The 17728-nt window shown below is 50.7% G+C and overlaps 1 protein-coding gene across 1 annotated transcript; it reads right to left on the minus strand.

Moving 5' to 3' along the window:
* Positions 1 to 8367: 8367 nt before the first annotated feature.
* Positions 8368 to 16639, minus strand: LOC119714353 (uncharacterized). Its single transcript, XM_072031393.1, has 3 exons — positions 16356 to 16639; positions 9593 to 10553; positions 8368 to 9460 (listed from the first exon to the last, which is right to left on the minus strand). Exons 2-3 carry the CDS (start codon positions 9847 to 9849, stop codon positions 8368 to 8370), a joined length of 1350 nt encoding a protein of 449 aa, XP_071887494.1. The 5' UTR covers positions 9850 to 10553; positions 16356 to 16639.
* Positions 16640 to 17728: the final 1089 nt, after the last annotated feature.

A 17728-nucleotide genomic window follows, 5' to 3' on the forward strand; every position in this document is an offset into this window, starting at 1 on the left:
TATGAGCAACATATCTCTCCCTCTTTTTAGGAGGGTTTCATAGCCTGGGAAGGTCTCATGAGAGTTTTTGCATCACCCATGACATAAAAAGGGCTTAGAACAAATTTGGGACTGGTGTCTTGCATGCACAAGAATCATCTGCCCCAGTGAGACAACAAAGGATATGATTTTTTCAAGTTTCTCTTCCAATGTATGTACAAGTGCTTCACTACTTTTTATTGCCCCTAAAAAGCACCTCTTTTCCTCATCCTTCTACTGCATACACTGGAGGAGTAAAGAAAGTTCTGCCTTTCCTAAAAGACTTTTCATCCCCCAGATCCCAAATTCAAGTCCAGCTCCAGGAGGACTGGACCTAAACAAAGGCTCAGTTTGCTGAGGCAATGGAGAAAATCAGAAGCTGAACATTGAAGTTTGCAGCAGAACAGTGGTGAAATAAGTTTATGTGGGCTTGAGTAGCAAACAGCACCAACTTATTGCATACTTCTTATAGGAAATACCACAAGGCCTCAGAATGCTAGACATTCTGCTTTCCTTGGCATTACAAAGCAGCCAGACTGGTGATGTGCTCCTCTCTTTCTCTCTTTGGCTGAGTGGTATGAACTCTCATAGAGTTAGTCGGTCTGCATCTGTTTTCCTTGGGCTGAGCAGATCAGATGAGAATGTGGATAGTTTAGTTACAATGATGTACTGCAAGGCCAACAAACTGAGCAAATACTTCTGTGTTTACTAGTGTATCTGAGGGACACGAAAAATATGATGTCAGAGTGTGTTCTGCCACGTGCCAGCCCATGCATTGGCATTGCGCTTCTGTCTTTTCTTCACTACTAGAGATATCCTTAAACTGTGGCAGACAGCTTACTTGCAAAGGCTGCATCCTAACAGTCTTTCTGCAAAGCAACCAAATTAATTCAAGGTATTTTTGAGGGCCTTATGGGCTTGACTTGACATCCATGGTCTAGACTAATGGTCCATACCCCTCACCTTTTCTTCCAGAGCAATTGTTGCTGACTAAAGTCTTGAAACTGTGAGAGGTGTGGAAAGCAGACTGATGACTGCACATGCTGCTAACAATGCTAACAGAGACCACTGTGGAGTGCTAGGTTTGGCTCCAGCTGTTTCTCTCCAGTTCCAAAATGAGAAAAGTTTGCTAGAAGCTGGGACAGCCCGAGCTGCCATCCTAATGGCCAAGGCCTGTTAAGTGACAAGCTTTCTCTGGGCCACAGAGCATTAGGAATGCAAACATTCCCATTGTGTCCCCAGACAACTTTGCTATCTGTGCCTCCAAACTATCTGAGGTAGCTTTGGTTGCCTTTCAGTTTCTCCTGAGGTTCTTTCAGGATTACGGTGAGTAGCAGACTTGATTCAGAAATCACTGTGAAACTACAGGTGCATCCTTCTTCAGTACAGGGAGTGAAATCTGCTGTCTCCTGAACTACGTGCCTCCACATCTTCTAGGCATACTTTCTAATTTCTGAACATCCAACTCTCCCTTTCCCATTTGCTTTCCTTTGTACTTAGTAATTAACCTGTGCACTCTGATCTCTCCTTCCTTCCTGAAGCTGTTTTTAGGTGACGGGGACTGTTGCCATGGGTTCCTCGTGGTCAAGATTTCTTTGTCAGCTGGGAGGTTGGTATCTGTGAAGTTATTAACAGAATTTGAAAACCCACTCGGTTCAAAATGTACTGGTTTGATAATATATTTCCCTCTGGATTAAATTGTAGCCTTGGCAAATATAGGGCTTCTCTTTATTTTGGCAGTTGCTGTGCTCCTAAGAAGTTATAATCATCACTGATGTTCAACAGCATACTGTGATTTCTTGTGAATATTTGTTGCTTGACTAAGCTTTGCTAATGGACTACTGTGTTATGACAGGTATGCTATTTAATCATTATAAAACTTTACATTTACGTACATAGCTAGGAGGAAAAGGCAGACAAACATCCTTTCTGGGAAAAGGCCTTGCCCATAAATTCTTGTGTTGCCTTAGATAGTCGGCGTTTGCACTTTATCTCTACTTTTTGGTGAAATGGACCATGCGTTAAACACCATTTGTTCTGAACTTGGTTCACCTTCCAACAACCACCTCCTGCAATTTCACAGCTTTTCTTTTCTGCTCCTTGTAGCTTTTAACACATTGAGGCTTTATTTTCTGGTATGATATTTGATTAGCAACTTGGACTTCTTGTGAAGCATTGTGGGAGGCAGGACTTCACTCCGTGCGCTTTCTTAAAAGTTAATGTGCTCCTTTATGACACAGCTTTTCTCTGAGCTGTGAATGCCCCTTAGCGAGCTGGGGATCCGGTGCTAGTTTATTTTCATACCCTTTCAGGGTAGGATTTGAAAAACAAAATTACTGAAATAAAAGAAATGAAATTATTGTTCATCAGATAGGGTCTAAAAATACTGTACACATCACTCCTAGGTGCTAATGTTAACAATGTGAGAGGAGATGTGTGAGCTGTGCGGATTACCTCACTCTAACCTCTGACACTCCTTAAGAATCTTGCATGGTTTGGTTATTTTAAAGGTGCGGTGGCATAAAAGATCACAAATTAATGGGGGAAAAAAATAGAAAGAAAGAACAAAGAAAAAAACACCTTGCTCAGTGATTCACATTTCGTTTTTTCACTGAAACTTTACAAAGTTTTTTGGTGGTGGCGGTGGTTGGGCTTTTGTTTGTTTGCCTGTTTTGTTTGCTTGTGTTTTTTTTTTTGTTTGTTTGTTTGTTTTTTCCTGTTTGAAATCATTAATATAGCAAAATCATACTTCCAATTTTATTATTATTATTTTATTTTTTTTCTGTGCTTGTTTTCTACCCTCTGCAACAGAGCCTAAGGGGAAGATACAGTGCTCCTCAGTCAGGGCATAAGAGCAGGGCAATGCAAGAGAAGAAACTTGTCTTCAAACACTAGGGTAGTGTTACGACTGGTCTGTTCTCTTCTCTGTAGAGTTTAAATTGACATTATTCCATGAATAGCTAGCATAGTTCAGTGGGTTGTTGTAGCCCTCTTTAATCAGCTATTTAAAACACTGTGACACAGTCAGTGTGTAGAAATCATGCTGACATCTCTTACGTGAATAACCAAGGGATGTGCTTTAGAAGATGTTATTTCTCCAGTGGCTTGTTCTCTAGAAAATTCGGACAAATCATGTCACTTACCCTTACCTGGCTTTATCACAATAAAATACCTAATCCATGTAAATTGATAAAAGGAAAGGAATTTGCTGTATCTGTGGTGGAGCTGACTAACATATTCTACCCTGCTCCATCCAGATGTCTGTCCTGTAACCACCAATGAATGTATGTGAGGTTTACTCAGGTGAGGTCTTGTTCTGGAATTAATGTAACTTTCAGGAGCACAGTCCTTTCAAGTTGCAATCTGTCCTTACTGGAGAAGTCTCTGCATGTCAGTAAAGGCTGGAAAAAGGCTCTAACACTCCTGCTCGCAAGCAGGCCACAGCTAGATCTAGTGGGATAAACGGAATAAAAATAGAAGCATATGGTGTTGCTGTGTCCTCCCTGTGCTTCAGGTTAGTAACAGACATTCCAGAGAAGGGCGACGAAGCTGGTGAGGGCTCTGGAGAACAAGTCCTACGAGGAGCGGCTGAGGGAGCTGGGCTTGTACAGCCTAGAGAAAAGGAGGCTCAGAGGTGACCTTATCGCTCTCTACAGATACCTTAAAGGAGGCTGTAGCGAGGTGGGGGTTGGTCTGTTCTCCCGCGTGCCTGGTGACAGGACGAGGGGGAATGGGCTAAAGTTGCGCCAGGGGAGGTTTAGGTTGGATGTTAGGAAGAACTTCTTTACCGAAAGGGTTGTGAGGCATTGGAATGGGTTGCCCAGGGGAGTGGTGGAGTCACCATCCCCGGAGGTCTTTTAAAGACGTTTAGACATAGAGCTTAGGGATATGGTTTAGCGGAGGACTGTTAGTGTTAGGTCAGAGGTTGGACTCGATGATCTTGAGGTCTCTTCCAACCTAGAAATTCTGTGATTCTGTGATTCTGTGATCATCAAGCACTGGAGGGAGTGGCTGTCCAGAAAGGCTGTGGGACCCCTGGGCACAGAGGATTTCAAGACCTGAGTGAGCACGACCCCGAGTCTCCAGGTCTAACTTCAGTGCTGACCATGTGCTGAGCCAGTGGGGCTGTACAACCTCCTCAAGCCCCTTGCAGCAGGCGTGCTTCTGGACTTTGGTGATTGCTATGAAACATGGAAGGTAGCAGCTGTGTGTGGAAGCTTCTGGAAGGGATGGCTGAGGAGGCCCCGTAAGCACAGCAGGTAGTGGTGGCACCCACGCTTCAAATTCATTGAGATCACAGCACAGCTGCGTGCAGCTTCTCGGGATGCCCTATCAGGGAAATAAAAGCAGAGATGAACAGAAAGGCAGAAAAGAGTGTGACTGAAGGAAAGGGAAACTGAGGCCTCTTGCTGACTAGAAGCTACATGCTGGAGCAACTGGTGACCCAGCCAAGGAGATGGAAAAACTGCCAGTGAAGCAGAAATATTGTCTGATGACCACAAGCACAGGCAGGTTGTCAAGTGTACAAAAGGCACATCTGGCAACCAGCTCCGAATCTTCCACCTAGCCCTCCTGGCCAAGGGTGGCATCGCCGTGCCCCAACCCCACCACTCCTCACAGCGGGCACGCCAGGAGGCGGTGGGCACAGCAGCAGGAAGAGGGGGAGATGTCAGTAGGGCTGGGGATGCTGACACCAAATACATTGTTAGCTACACTGAGACTTTATATAAATATGATTTATTTCCTACATTGTATAGATGTATTTCCTGAGGGCCTTCCGTGTACCCCACCCGCTGGCCCGGCCCTCTTGTGGCCAGCACCTGGGGCGCTGCCCTAGTGTTGCCGGCGGGGTGGCCTCTTCTTGGCTGCTGGAGAAGAGGCCTGGGAGGTGGGGGCCCTCCTCTTCGGGGCTCGCCGGGGCCCCCTTTGGGGATGGTCCCTGCCCTGGTCTGCTGTGGAGGCTCCAGGCACAGCCTCCGGTGTCTCCTCCTGGGGCGCTTCTTGGTTCCTGGGGACAGGAACCGCGCTGGAGGGGGGCTGGCTGCGACTCCCTTGAAGGGCAGCACTGGAGCTGCCTGCAAGTTCCTCCGTGCTGGCTCCATCAGCGCTGTTGGAGGGCTCTGCACCAGCACCAGGAGGCCCCTCTCGGGAGGCAGAAGGCCTGGGGGCAGCTGCGGGGCTGCCTGCCTGTCCCATGGCAGCACGGGAGCCCTCCAGGCCCAGCAGGCGGTGGGCCACCCAGCTGCACCGCTGCACGGTGATGCCGATGAGCCGGTGCACAAAGGTGGCTGCGTGCTCCGGCATGGAAAGCTGCATCAGCTGCACCAGGCGATCTTCATCCAGCCCCAGGAGGCCCACGGCGGAGGTGAGGAGGTCTTCCACCATTTGCGCCTCCGCGTGGTCATCCCCATGGATGCGCCTCAGCTCCTGGCGCAGCCAGGGCAGCACGGGACGGATGAGAGTTGGGTGGTCCCGCAAAAGGGAGGCCCAAACTTCAGGCTGGAGGCCTCCCACAAGAGCCGGCCCTGCAGCTGATGGTGGTGCTGCAGGACGGTGACGGGGGTCGGTGGTGGCTGCGCGGCCACGAGCTCTCCCAGCCGGCTGGGTGATGAGAGACGCTTCTGCCGGCGCTGGGATGACGACCTCCTTAAATTCGTTGTCTGCCCGCACCGAGTGCACGATGGATCTGACCCTCCTCTTGCAGAGGGGGCACTCGGGCTTGCTCTCCACCCACTGCTGGATGCATCGGAAGCAGAACTGGTGGAGACATGGCATCACGTAGCCCACGTTGTCCCAGGTGTCAAGGCAAATGGGGCAGCGACTCTCCAGCGCCGTGGCCATGCTCTCCAGCTGCTGCAGTGGGCTGCGTGGAGCAGGGGATGAGGGGCTGCTCCTCCTCACTGCTGCTGCACCAGCAGCTGTCACGCTGCAAAAGGCAGAGAAGAGGCCACGGTCATCGGCTGCTGTGGGGGCAGCTGCAAGAGCTGTGCAGGTCCCCAGAGGAGGAAAGCCTTCCAGCTGCCCAGGGCCCAGGGCAAGGTGTCCCCACCGCGCTTACCTCTGCTGCTGCGAGCGCTCCTCCTGGGTCTCCCGACGGCCCGAACGACGCAGGGCCATGGAAGAAGCTCTGATGGCTCTGGGAAGGGCACTGAGAGCTGCTGCAGCAACTCCCAGGGCATGACACCAGCACCAAGGCCAACCTCGCTCCTCACTCCAGACCTCACGCAACCGCTCAGCCGGAGTGCAGGCACTAGCCGGCGCGCTGGGACTCTGCGCCCGCATATGAGCAGCGAGGGCCACGCAGTCACAATCCATTGCTCACAGACGTCACAGTCCATCGCTTGGAGACGCCACCAGCCACCCGTAGGAGGTATCCCAAGGGCCCATCCTCACCTCGGCAGCTCTCTGGCCCCAAATTCTGAGCCTCCCGCAATGCTCGTGTCCACTCCATGCCCCCCAACTTTTGTCTTGTCCGTGGCACTGGTGTTTCCCAGCAGGCCGGGGTCCCTGGCTGTGCCTTCCCAGGGCCCCGTCCCGGTCACCTTGGCTACGCCATGTGTCTTCAAGCACATACAGCAGGAGGGTCCGTTCGATCACAGCTCGGGCCTGCCTCTCAGGCTGCACCACACAGTCCCTCCAGTCCTGCCCATGCCCCAGCACTGCTGGCCTGCCCTCTGGGCTCCCGTGCTTCCTCCCACGCTGGGTGGAAGTCAGCCCTCTGCTTGCTCCCGGGGACTTTCTCCCGTCTGTCTTTACTCGCTGGGGAGAGCAGGGCTGATGGTGCCCTCTGCTCAGCACCCATCAGGCCTCGCCCAGGCACTGTGTCCTTTGTAGGGTCCTGGGCAGGAGAAGGCAACCAGGGCTGGCTCAGCATGGCTCAGAAGAGGTTTAGGGGCTCCTAACAGCACGCTCTGGTGCCTTTGGGGAAGGCATCAAGGAAAGGGGGCCTGGCTCCTCACAGCAGTGCCTGGTGGGAGAGGGAGGGGCAGTGGCATCAGATGAAACTGGCCAGGTTCAGGCTGGATAGAAGGGAAACAAAAGCACAAGGATCAACAAAAAGTCTAAAAGACAAGAACAAATGTTTTTACAAATACATCAGTGCAAAACGGAGGACTGAGGAGAATCTCCATCCTTTACTGGATGCAGGGGGAAACCTTGTTACAAAAGATGAGGAAAAGGCGGAGGTGCTTAATGCCTTCTTTGCCTCAGTCTTTGGCGGCAATACCGGTTGTTCTCTGGATACCCAGTACAAGTCCTACGAGGAGCGGCTGAGGGAGCTGGGCTTGTTCAGCCTGGAGAAAAGGAGGCTCAGGGGCGACCTTATTGCTCTCTACAGGTACCTCAAAGGAGGCTGTAGTGAGGTGGGGGTTGGCCTGTTCTCCCACGTGCCTGGTGACAAGATGAGGGGGAATGGGCTAAAGTTGTGCCAGGGGAGTTTTAGGTTGGATGTTAGGAAGAACTTCTTTACCGAAAGGGTTGTTAGACATTGGAACAGGCTGCCCAGGGTAGTGGTTGAGTCACTATCCCTGGAGGTCTTTAAAAGACGTTTAGATGTAGAGCTTAGGGATATGGTTTAGTGGGGACTCTTAGTGTTAGGTCAGAGGTTGGACTCGATGATCTTGAGGTCTCTTCCAACCTAGACGATTCTGTGATTCTGTGATTCTGTCCTACATCCGAGCTGGGGCAATGCCAAGGATAAAGAGAGCTTGGGCAGAGAATGGATTGGGAGCAGCCCAGAGGAGAAGGACCTGGGGGTGGTGGTTGACGAGAAGCTCACCATGAGGCAGCACTGTGTGCTTGCAGCCCAGAAAGCCAACCGTATCCTGGCTGCACCAAAAGCAGCGTGGCCAGCAGGGCTGGGGAGGTGATTGTCCCCCTCTGCTCTGCTCTCGTGAGTGAGCACAGGTGCAGCACCTGGTGCTTGGACTTGTTGAACCCAGGCACCCCCTGGCACCAAACCTCCCGCTGGGAGCAGCTGCAGAGCTGCAGGCCTGCGGCTGGGCAGCACGCGCTGTCAGGGGGAGCACAGCAGTGGGGCCGGGCACCTGGGGAGGGGAGGGGAGCGCCGAGACAAACACCCCAGCCCTCCTGGCCAAGGGCAGCATCGCCGTGCCCCAACCCCACCACACCTCACAGCGGGCACGCCAGGAGGCGGTGGGCACAGCAGCAGGAAGAGGGGGAGATGGCAGTAGGGCTGGGGATGGCGACACCAAATACATTGTTAGCTGCACTGAGACTTTATATAAATATGATTTATTTTCTACATTGTATAGTTTTATGTCCTGAGGGCCTTCCGTGTGCCCCACCCGCTGGCCCGGCCCTGTTGTGGCCAGCACCTGGGGCGCTGCCCTAGTGTTGCCGGCGGGGTGGCCTCTTCTTGGCTGCTGGAGAAGAGGCCTGCGAGGTGGGGGCCCTCCTCTTCGGGGCTCGCCGGGGCCCCCTTTGGGGATGGTCCCTGCCCTGGTCTGCTGTGGAGGCTCCAGGCACAGCCTCCGGTGTCTCCTCCTGGGGCGCTTCTTGGTTCCTGGGGACAGGAACCGCGCTGGAGGGGGGCTGGCTGCGACTCCCTTGAAGGGTAACACTGGAGCTGCCCGCAAGTTCGTCTGTGCTGGCTCCAGCAGCGCTGTTGGAGGGCTCTGCACCAGCACCAGGAGGCCCCTCTCGGGAGGCAGAAGGCCTGGGGGCAGCTGCGGGGCTGCCTGCCTGTCCCATGGCAGCACGGGAGCCCTCCAGGCCCAGCAGGCGGTGGGCCACCCAGCTGCACCGCTGCACGGTGATGCCGATGAGCCGGTGCACAAAGGTGGCTGCGTGCTCCGGCATGGAAAGCTGCATCAGCTGCACCAGGCGATCTTCATCCAGCCCCAGGAGGCCCACGGCGGAGGTGAGGAGGTCTTCCACCATTTGCGCCTCCGCGTGGTCAGCCCCATGGATGCGCCTCAGCTCCTGGCGCAGCCAGGGCAGCACGGGACGGATGAGAGTTGGGTGGTCCCGCAAAAGGGAGGCCCAAACTTCAGGCTGGAGGCCTCCCACAAGAGCCGGCCCTGCAGCTGATGGTGGTGCTGCAGGACGGTGACGGGGGTCGGTGGTGGCTGCGCGGCCACGAGCTCTCCCAGCCGGCTGGGTGATGAGAGACGCTTCTGCCGGCGCTGGGATGACGACCTCCTTAAATTCGTTGTCTGCCCGCACCGAGTGCACGATGGAGCTGACCCTCCTCTTGCAGAGGGGGCACTCGGGCTTGCTCTCCACCCACTGCTGGATGCATCGGAAGCAGAACTGGTGGAGACATGGCATCACGTAGCCCACGTTGTCCCAGGTGTCAAGGCAAATGGGGCAGCGGCTCTCCAGCGCCGTGGCCATGCTCTCCAGCTGCTGCAGTGGGCTGCGTGGAGCAGGGGATGAGGGGCTGCTCCTCCTCACTGCTGCTGCACCAGCAGCTGTCACGCTGCAAAAGGCAGAGAAGAGGCCACGGTCATCGGCTGCTGTGGGGGCAGCTGCAAGAGCTGTGCAGGTCCCCAGAGGAGGAAAGCCTTCCAGCTGCCCAGGGCCCAGGGCAAGGTGTCCCCACCGCGCTTACCTCTGCTGCTGCGAGCGCTCCTCCTGGGTCTCCCGACGGCCCGAACGACGCAGGGCCGTGGAAGAAGCTCTGATGACTCTGGGAAGGGCACTGAGAGCTGCTGCAGCAACTCCCAGGGCACGACACCAGCACCAAGGCCAACCTCGCTCCTCACTCCAGACCTCACGCAACCGCTCAGCCGGAGTGCGGGCACTAGCCGGCGCGGTGGGACTCTGCGCCCGCATATGAGCAGCGAGGGCCACGCAGTCACAATCCATTGCTCACAGACGTCACAGTCCATCGCTTGGAGACGCCACCAGCCACCCGTAGGAGGTATCCCAAGGGCCCATCCTCACCTCGGCAGCTCTCTGGCCCCAAATTCTGAGCCTCCCGCAATGCTCGTGTCCACTCCATGCCCCCCAACTTTTGTCTTGTCCGTGGCACTGGTGTTTCCCAGCAGGCCGGGGTCCCTGGCTGTGCCTTCCCAGGGCCCCGTCCCGGTCACCTTGGCTACGCCATGTGTCTTCAAGCACATACAGCAGGAGGGTCCGTTCGATCACAGCTCGGGCCTGCCTCTCAGGCTGCACCACACAGTCCCTCCAGTCCTGCCCATGCCCCAGCACTGCTGGCCTGCCCTCTGGGCTCCCGTGCTTCCTCCCACGCTGGGTGGAAGTCAGCCCTCTGCTTGCTCCCGGGGACTTTCTCCCGTCTGTCTTTACTCGCTGGGGAGAGCAGGGCTGATGGTGCCCTCTGCTCAGCACCCATCAGGCCTCGCCCAGGCACTGTGTCCTTTGTAGGGTCCTGGGCAGGAGAAGGCAACCAGGGCTGGCTCAGCATGGCTCAGAAGAGGTTTAGGGGCACCTAACAGCACGCTCTGGTGCCTTTGGGGAAGGCATCAAGGAAACAGGGCCTGGCTCCTCACAGCAGTGCCTGGTGGGAGAGGGAGGGGCAGTGGCATCAGATGGAACTGGCCAGGTTCAGGCTGGATAGAAGGGAAACAAAAGCACAAGGATCAACAAAAAGTCTAAAAGACAAGAACAAATGTTTTTACAAATACATCAGTGCAAAACGGAGGACTGAGGAGAATCTCCATCCTTTACTGGATGCAGGGGGAAACCTTGTTACAAAAGATGAGGAAAAGGCAGAGGTGCTTAATGCCTTCTTTGCCTCAGTCTTTAGCGGCAATACCGGTTGTTCTCTGGATACCCAGTACCCTGAGCTGGTGGAAGGGGATGGGGAGCAGGATGTGGCCCTCACTATCCACGAAGAAATGTTTGGCAACCTGCTACAGCACTTGGATGTATGCAAGTCGATGGGGCCGGATGGGATCCAGCCGAAGGTACTGAGAGAACAGACAGAGGAGCTGGCCAAGCCGCTTTCCATCATTTATCGGCAGTCCTGGCTATCGGGGGAGGTCCCAGTTGACTGGTGGGTAGAAAACGTGACGCCCATCTACAAGAAGGGCCGGAGTGCAGACCCAGGGAACTACAGGCCTGTCAGTTTGACCTCAGTGCCAGGGAAGCTCTTGGAGCAGATCCTCTTGAGAGTCATCACACGGCACTTGCAGGGCAAGCAGGCGATCAGGCCCAGTCAGCATGGGTTTATGGAAGGCAGGTCCTGCTTGACGAGCCTGATCTCCTTCTATGACAAAGTGACACGCTTGGTGGATGAAGGAAAGGCTGTGGATGTGGTCTACCTTGACTTCAGCAAGGCTTTTGATACCGTTTCCCACAGCATTCTCCTCAAGAAACTGGCTGCTTGTGGTTTGGACAGGCGCACGCTTCGTTGGGTTAGAAACTGGCCACTGGAACTGGGCTGGACAGCCGGGCCCAAAGAGTTGTGGTGAATGGAGTCAAATCCAGCTGGAGGCCGGTCACTAGTGGCATTCCCCAGGGCTCAGTACTGGGGCCGGTCCTCTTTAATATCTTCATTGATGATCTGGATGAGGGCATTGAGTGCACCCTCAGTAAGTTTGCAGATGACACCGAGCTATGCGCATGTGTCGATCTGCTGGAGGGTAGGATAGCTCTGCAGGAGGATCTGGATAGGCTGCACCGATGGGCTGAGGTCAACTGCATGAAGTTCAACAAGGCCAAGTGCCGAGTCCTGCACCTGGGGCGCAATAACCCCAAGCAGAGCTACAGGCTGGGAGATGAGTGATTGGAGAGCTGCCAGGCAGAGAAGGACCTGGGAGTGATGGTTAACAGTCAGCTGAATATGAGCCAGCAGTGTGCTCAGGTGGCCAAGAAGGCCAACAGCATCCTGGCTTGCATAAGAAGCAGTGTGGCCAGCAGGGCTAGGGAGGTGATCGTCCCCCTGTACTCAGCTCTGGTGAGGCCACTCCTCGAGTACTGTGTTCAGTTTTGGGCCCCTCGCTACAAGAAGGACATCGAGGTGCTCAAGCGAGTCCAGAGAAGGGCGACGAAGCTGGTGAGGGGCCTAGAGAACAAGTCCTACGAGGAGCGGCTGAGGAAGCTGGGATTGTTCAGCCTGGAGAAAAGGAGGCTCAGGGGCGACCTTATTGCTCTCTACAGGTACCTCAAAGGAGGCTGTAGCGAGGTGGGGGTTGGCCTGTTCTCCCACGTGCCTGGTGACAGGACGAGGGGGAATGGGCTTAAGTTGCGCCAGGGGAGGTTTAGGTTGGATGTTAGGAAGAACTTCTTTACCGATAGGGTTGTGAGGCATTGGAGTGGGTTGCCCAGGGGAGTGGTGGAGTCACCATCCCTGGAGGTCTTTAAAAGACGTTTAGATGTAGAGCTTAGGGATATGGTTTAGTGGGGAGTCTTAGTGTTAGGTCAGAGGTTGGACTCGATGACCTTAAGGTCTCTTCCAACCTAGATGATTCTGTGATTCTGTGGTTCAGCATTTATTCTTTGAAGACCGCTCAGGAGATACCTGTGGTACGACTGTTCAGCCATACCTTATGGAAGAGCTAGGTTTTCCTGATCTCAGGCAAGTAGCTGTTTCCTGTTGGTATCCAGGAAACTGGGCATCAGACAGTTCAGAAAGCCTCGAATCTACAAACACTCTGTTTGGCTATGGGTAAAATTATGGGTAAATTACCTTTGATCATAAAACTTGGATCTGAAGTCACTTAATCCTACAGGTAAAAAAAAACAAACAAACAAAATGAAGAGTTAATTCCCTCCTTCTACACTGAAAAGCAAAACAAAATGAAACAAAAGCAGAGCTTTGAATTTTAAAACGTTGTTTGTGTGTGTCTTCATATCATTTGTCAGTAGGTGCATAAGTAATTGAATAGCCGGGATGATAAATACAGTGCGCTCACAGCTTCCTGTCTGATGCTTGTGACAAATGACTACAGGTGGTTTGTGCATTATCTCTTTTTTTTTGTTTTGTTTTTGTTTTAGCACCGCTCCCTTCAAGTCACTATATGTTTATGCAGCTGACAACAACAACAACAACAACAAAACCAACAACACAAAAGCACAAATGTATTTTGCCTTTGTTTCCTGACAAATGTCACTGTATGTGCAACATCTTGTTTCTCTTTAATCCTCTTCTTCCCTCTGCCAGTCCCTTCCTCCCCCACTTCCCCCCCCTCCGGCTCTGAATTAGTTTGTGGAATTTTAGGCAGTTTCAGCACAAGGTCAGGGCAACTGCCTTCAAGATGTAGGCACCCACTGTGGGATCTACTTCTGGGGTCCCCTGCAAACAAGAAGCAGAGCTAACACCCTTTTGCTGCCAGGTAGCTCTGGAGCTAAGAGTATTCATTTTCAGCACTCTCCTGGAAGTGATTTGAAGCCACAGCTCCACCAGGCCCTAGCACGCAGTGGAAGTTAAATGAGGGGAGATACTCCTTACCTGTTTAGGGTACATGGAATATTAAAACACTTCCTAAGCAAAGGGCAAACAGGACTTAAGAGGACTGTGGTTACCAGCGCCTGCCTGGGCAGCTCACCCAACTGTGGGACCGGTGCCTCCCTGCAGACATTTCTGTACTGTGCATTTGATAGCCATTGTAAACATCCAACATGTAAACATTCCTGAGGCACGTTTGAAGCTATCAAGTAGTGGCAGAATATCTCAAAAGATGCATGCAATACAATCATCCCTCTGAATGACTGAAACCTTGCATGCTCACAGTGACTAGTGTTCAGGACTAGCACACACGATGCAGCGTACACTGTGGAGTATCTTCTCTATCTGCGGTAGTTCTGCTGACTGTACATCGTCTCAGGACAGCACTGTGGGATGCACAGATACAGGCTGAAGGCTGCTGCTGCAGCCAGATTCCTGGAGGAGTAGGTGCTACTGCTTCCTTTGTGCAATTGCACCAGGTGGTATAGACACAGACAGACAGAAAAAGCAGCTCTGGCCCTGTGATTAATGGGGAAATTGTGCTGTTAACCAGGCTGTACTGGACACGTCAAAAAAAAAAAAAAAAAATAAATAAGTAAATAAACAAAATAAAAGTGCTTATCTCCTTCTTCCACCTTCTAGAAACCAAAGGTTTGAATGCACATTTAAAGCCCCTGATTAATTTAGTGAATATTGACTATAGTCTTATCAATGTTTGTGTAGAGTTCAGTGAGAGGAGGTAGTCTCTACTAAAGAAATGGTAGAAATCGGATATTTTGATTATGTTCAGGTGAGCAACAGAAGAAAACATGCCCCTGTCTTTTCAGACTACATTGCAATAGATGTGCTGCTGCTTGCAGGCACACATTATGTTATTGTTGTGACCTGCCAAGTCCATCTGGAACATGGTATTTGAAAACATAGCAGGAGTACATCTGATGTGAATATAGTGTAATATTATAAATTATTATGAACTAGTGGCACACCCCAGAGCTTGCTAGCAGGCAAGGCAACTTTCTCAGACCTTCTGATAGCCTCAGCTCCACATGGAAGATTAAGTGGTATGTTCAGCTTTGTGCTGAACATTGGTAACATACTGGGTAATTATCTGCAACCAAGCAGATAAGCTTTTATGCTAAGTGGATCAAACTGACAATGCCTTGTAAAGAACTGGAGCAGAAATGCTGTGAGAAACAAGAATCTTGAATATCAGGCTCCAACCCTGTCATGAAAGGTGGAAAGATGTTACACATCTGTAATTTAGCAGGGCATGTAAAACAGCCATCTGTCATGGGTCTGTAAAGTTTTTAAACACTTTGCTACTGTGCAAACCACCCACACACTCTGAGGTACTCAGGAATTTCCATTGAAGACAACCTACATACAGGCTACTGTGAGACATGCGTGTCCACAGGCTGTTTTCCCTACATGCTAGACTGAATGCTGAAATGTTACTCTCTTAAATATCATCCAGCACTTCCTGTTACTTTATGCAGCAGTGTGTACTCCCTCTTTAGATTACATGGCTCACTGTCACAGCTGTGCTGCTTGGGACATTGGAATATGATCATTTTTATACAGCTTTGCAGGGATCCTGTTCCCCAGAAGATGACACAGGACGAGTGAGAAGTTTTTTCATATTCATAATGATGCAAGAAAATATGAAGTCTTTGCCACTCGAAATTGCCAAATATGATTTAGGATCCATTCACTTTTTTTGACAGTCTGACAGAAAATGCACAGCAGGAGAGCCTCTTCAAGTTTGATTGGGTTTCTTCAAGCCTGAAGCTTGAATTACTTAGATGTGTGGGGCTTAAACAGAATAAAAGTACTCCATTTGACTGCACTCACAACATTTCTCATGTATTCATTATTGTGAATGCAGTTGTCCATTATCTGCCTGGGAGATAAAGCCATAATCCTGGAGTTGTTTTACATAGTAAAACTCAGATTTGAGGAAAATCAGTTGTATTAGGAATACTAAAAATGTTGCATGTGATCAGTCAAAGAACTCAATGCATATTGAGAAAATTAGGCAAATGAAGCTGTTCATGGAAGAACAGACAACTCTGTCTCAACAGTTCAGCACCTGGGACACAGGAGCAGGAGCAGGTAATCCAGGAAAATGTTAGGTGTGTACAGTGAAGAAATATACAGTAGTCTTCTCAGGAACCAGTGTCATGATGAACTACATACAGAGATTGGTTTACAGCTTTAAAAAAGACTCTAATATCCTTTCCAACATTCCAGTGGTAATTAGTTGCAACATGCTAAATATTCTCCAAATATCCAGTTCTTTAGTGAATTTTTTACTTGTTTAGTCTTGACCATTTCCTTTGGTAATTTTTTCAAGATCTGACTCAGTTTCCTACACCTGAACTTCATTAGAACTCAAATTTGTATTGAAATTTCTTCATTCTTGCAATTTGGGGATTTGCATTTCTTGATACCTTGGTTCTGCTTTCTAATTCAGAATAAGTGTACTGTAGAACCCAAGATGTTTAAAGACAATCTGCTCTTTATGTGGTAAAACATAATGCATTATTATTAAGTAAAATATAATGCATACAACACCTGTGTCTTGCTGCAAACATCCTGCCAGATCTCCCTGGGGAAACTATTACTCCATGACCCCTCCTATATGCAAGAATGAAAGTTCAATCCAGACTAGCAAATTGAAGATCAAGGAAGTTTCAGTGAGTTTTATTTCCTCTGATATGTTGAGATCAGCCTTCAAATAGCCAAATAAAGAGGTGGGTTAAGAGTTTAGGCTTAAAATCTCCTGACATGCATTAAAGGGTGTTATGAGTGGCCACTACCTCCAGAAAGATCCAGAGCTTGGAGAATCAGAACCAGGGCCTCCCACTCACCAGCTGGTCCCCACACACCCACACACCAATTTTGGTAAAGATGGTACAGGCACTCTACTTGTTTCACAGCAGCTGGTACCACGCACGCATACCTGAGATGCACAGTCCCATGCCAGCCTCTGGAGATGAGTCCCTCACTTGCTTCCTTCTCCCCAGTCCCTCCTGGTAGCTGGTTTTCAGGACAAACATGATGTCTTCATCCCAGTGGCTGGTGGACAAGACCCCTACCCACTCCAGTAGCTTTCACTCCCACTTGCTCCAGTTACTGGCACCACAGGCTGGCCTGTCCTCAGCAGATGGCCTTGCCTCCTCTCACTGTGGTCTCTCCAGCAGCTTACATTTAGTCCTTACAACACATGTACACACACATGAGGTAAGAGTAAGATCATGCAGAAAGATTGTCATGAAAGAATTTAATGAGGAGATAGGACAGAATGCAGTGACTGGGCCCAGGGCTCAGTCAGACAGGCATAATGGTTGGCAATGCTTTTCAAGTGACCATCCCCTTTTATGCCCTTTTATGCATATCTCATCTTTTGTTCTTCCCCAGTCCCTTTCTGCTAAATGTTCCTTTGTAAATTTTGCATAGTCCTACAGAATCCCCCAAATCCTCTTGTTTCTCGTTTTCCTTCTCTTATCAGTTACAAAGTCCAGGTGGCTCTCTACAAAACTGTCCCTGGAGTTTATTTCAATTGTCCATCAATTAGTAACTGGATAGTTTTGATCATTGGTATCACCTCTTTTATGTGTTGCCTGACAGGTTTGTGTCTTTGTGTGTTCTTACTTACCACTTCCCCTTTTAATCACTACCTCCTTTGCAGTGAAAAAGTCCTTAACCAGGTTACATTCATGAAGCACAGAGACACAAATACCCATACAACTCCTACTACACAGGACATTCTCTAAAAAGAATGGCAGATGACAGCCTGACAAGTGACTTTTATGCTGGCAGTTCATATTTGTGTCACAGCAAGAGCAAAGTCCAGGGCAAAAGATACTCAAAAGCTTCTAAAGATACTTTAAAGCTTTAGATACTTTTCTAAAAGATACTTTAAAGCTTCCATTGCTGAAAGCAAGTCCATGGTGCTAAAAACAAGAAATAAAACTGTATCTCTGTCTTTAGAAATGCAGCAAACCACAGGTGATGCTGTAGAGATGACTAGTGTGACGCTTAACAGTGTTAGGTTATCTGACCTCCTTCAGTGGCTGTAGCTACCAGCATCTTCCAGTGTTCCAAAGGGGCTGCATTAAGGTGGTGTGAAGCAGGAGGCTGATGGTGTCTCAGGAACTCAAATTTAGTTTATTTTCAGCTTGCAAAGCATCTCTGGCTTGCTGTAAGTGTGGCTGCTGGCTGGATCCCAGAACAGACATAGGGATAAATCTCCCTCGGGACATGGAGCAAGTGCAGGTGCCCCACAGGCAGCATATGGGATGTGCGAGCTGGGAGCAGGTATCTCCATAGACT

Source organism: Anas platyrhynchos, chromosome Z (assembly GCF_047663525.1).
Source record: "Anas platyrhynchos isolate ZD024472 breed Pekin duck chromosome Z, IASCAAS_PekinDuck_T2T, whole genome shotgun sequence".
NCBI lineage: Eukaryota > Metazoa > Chordata > Aves > Anseriformes > Anatidae > Anas > Anas platyrhynchos.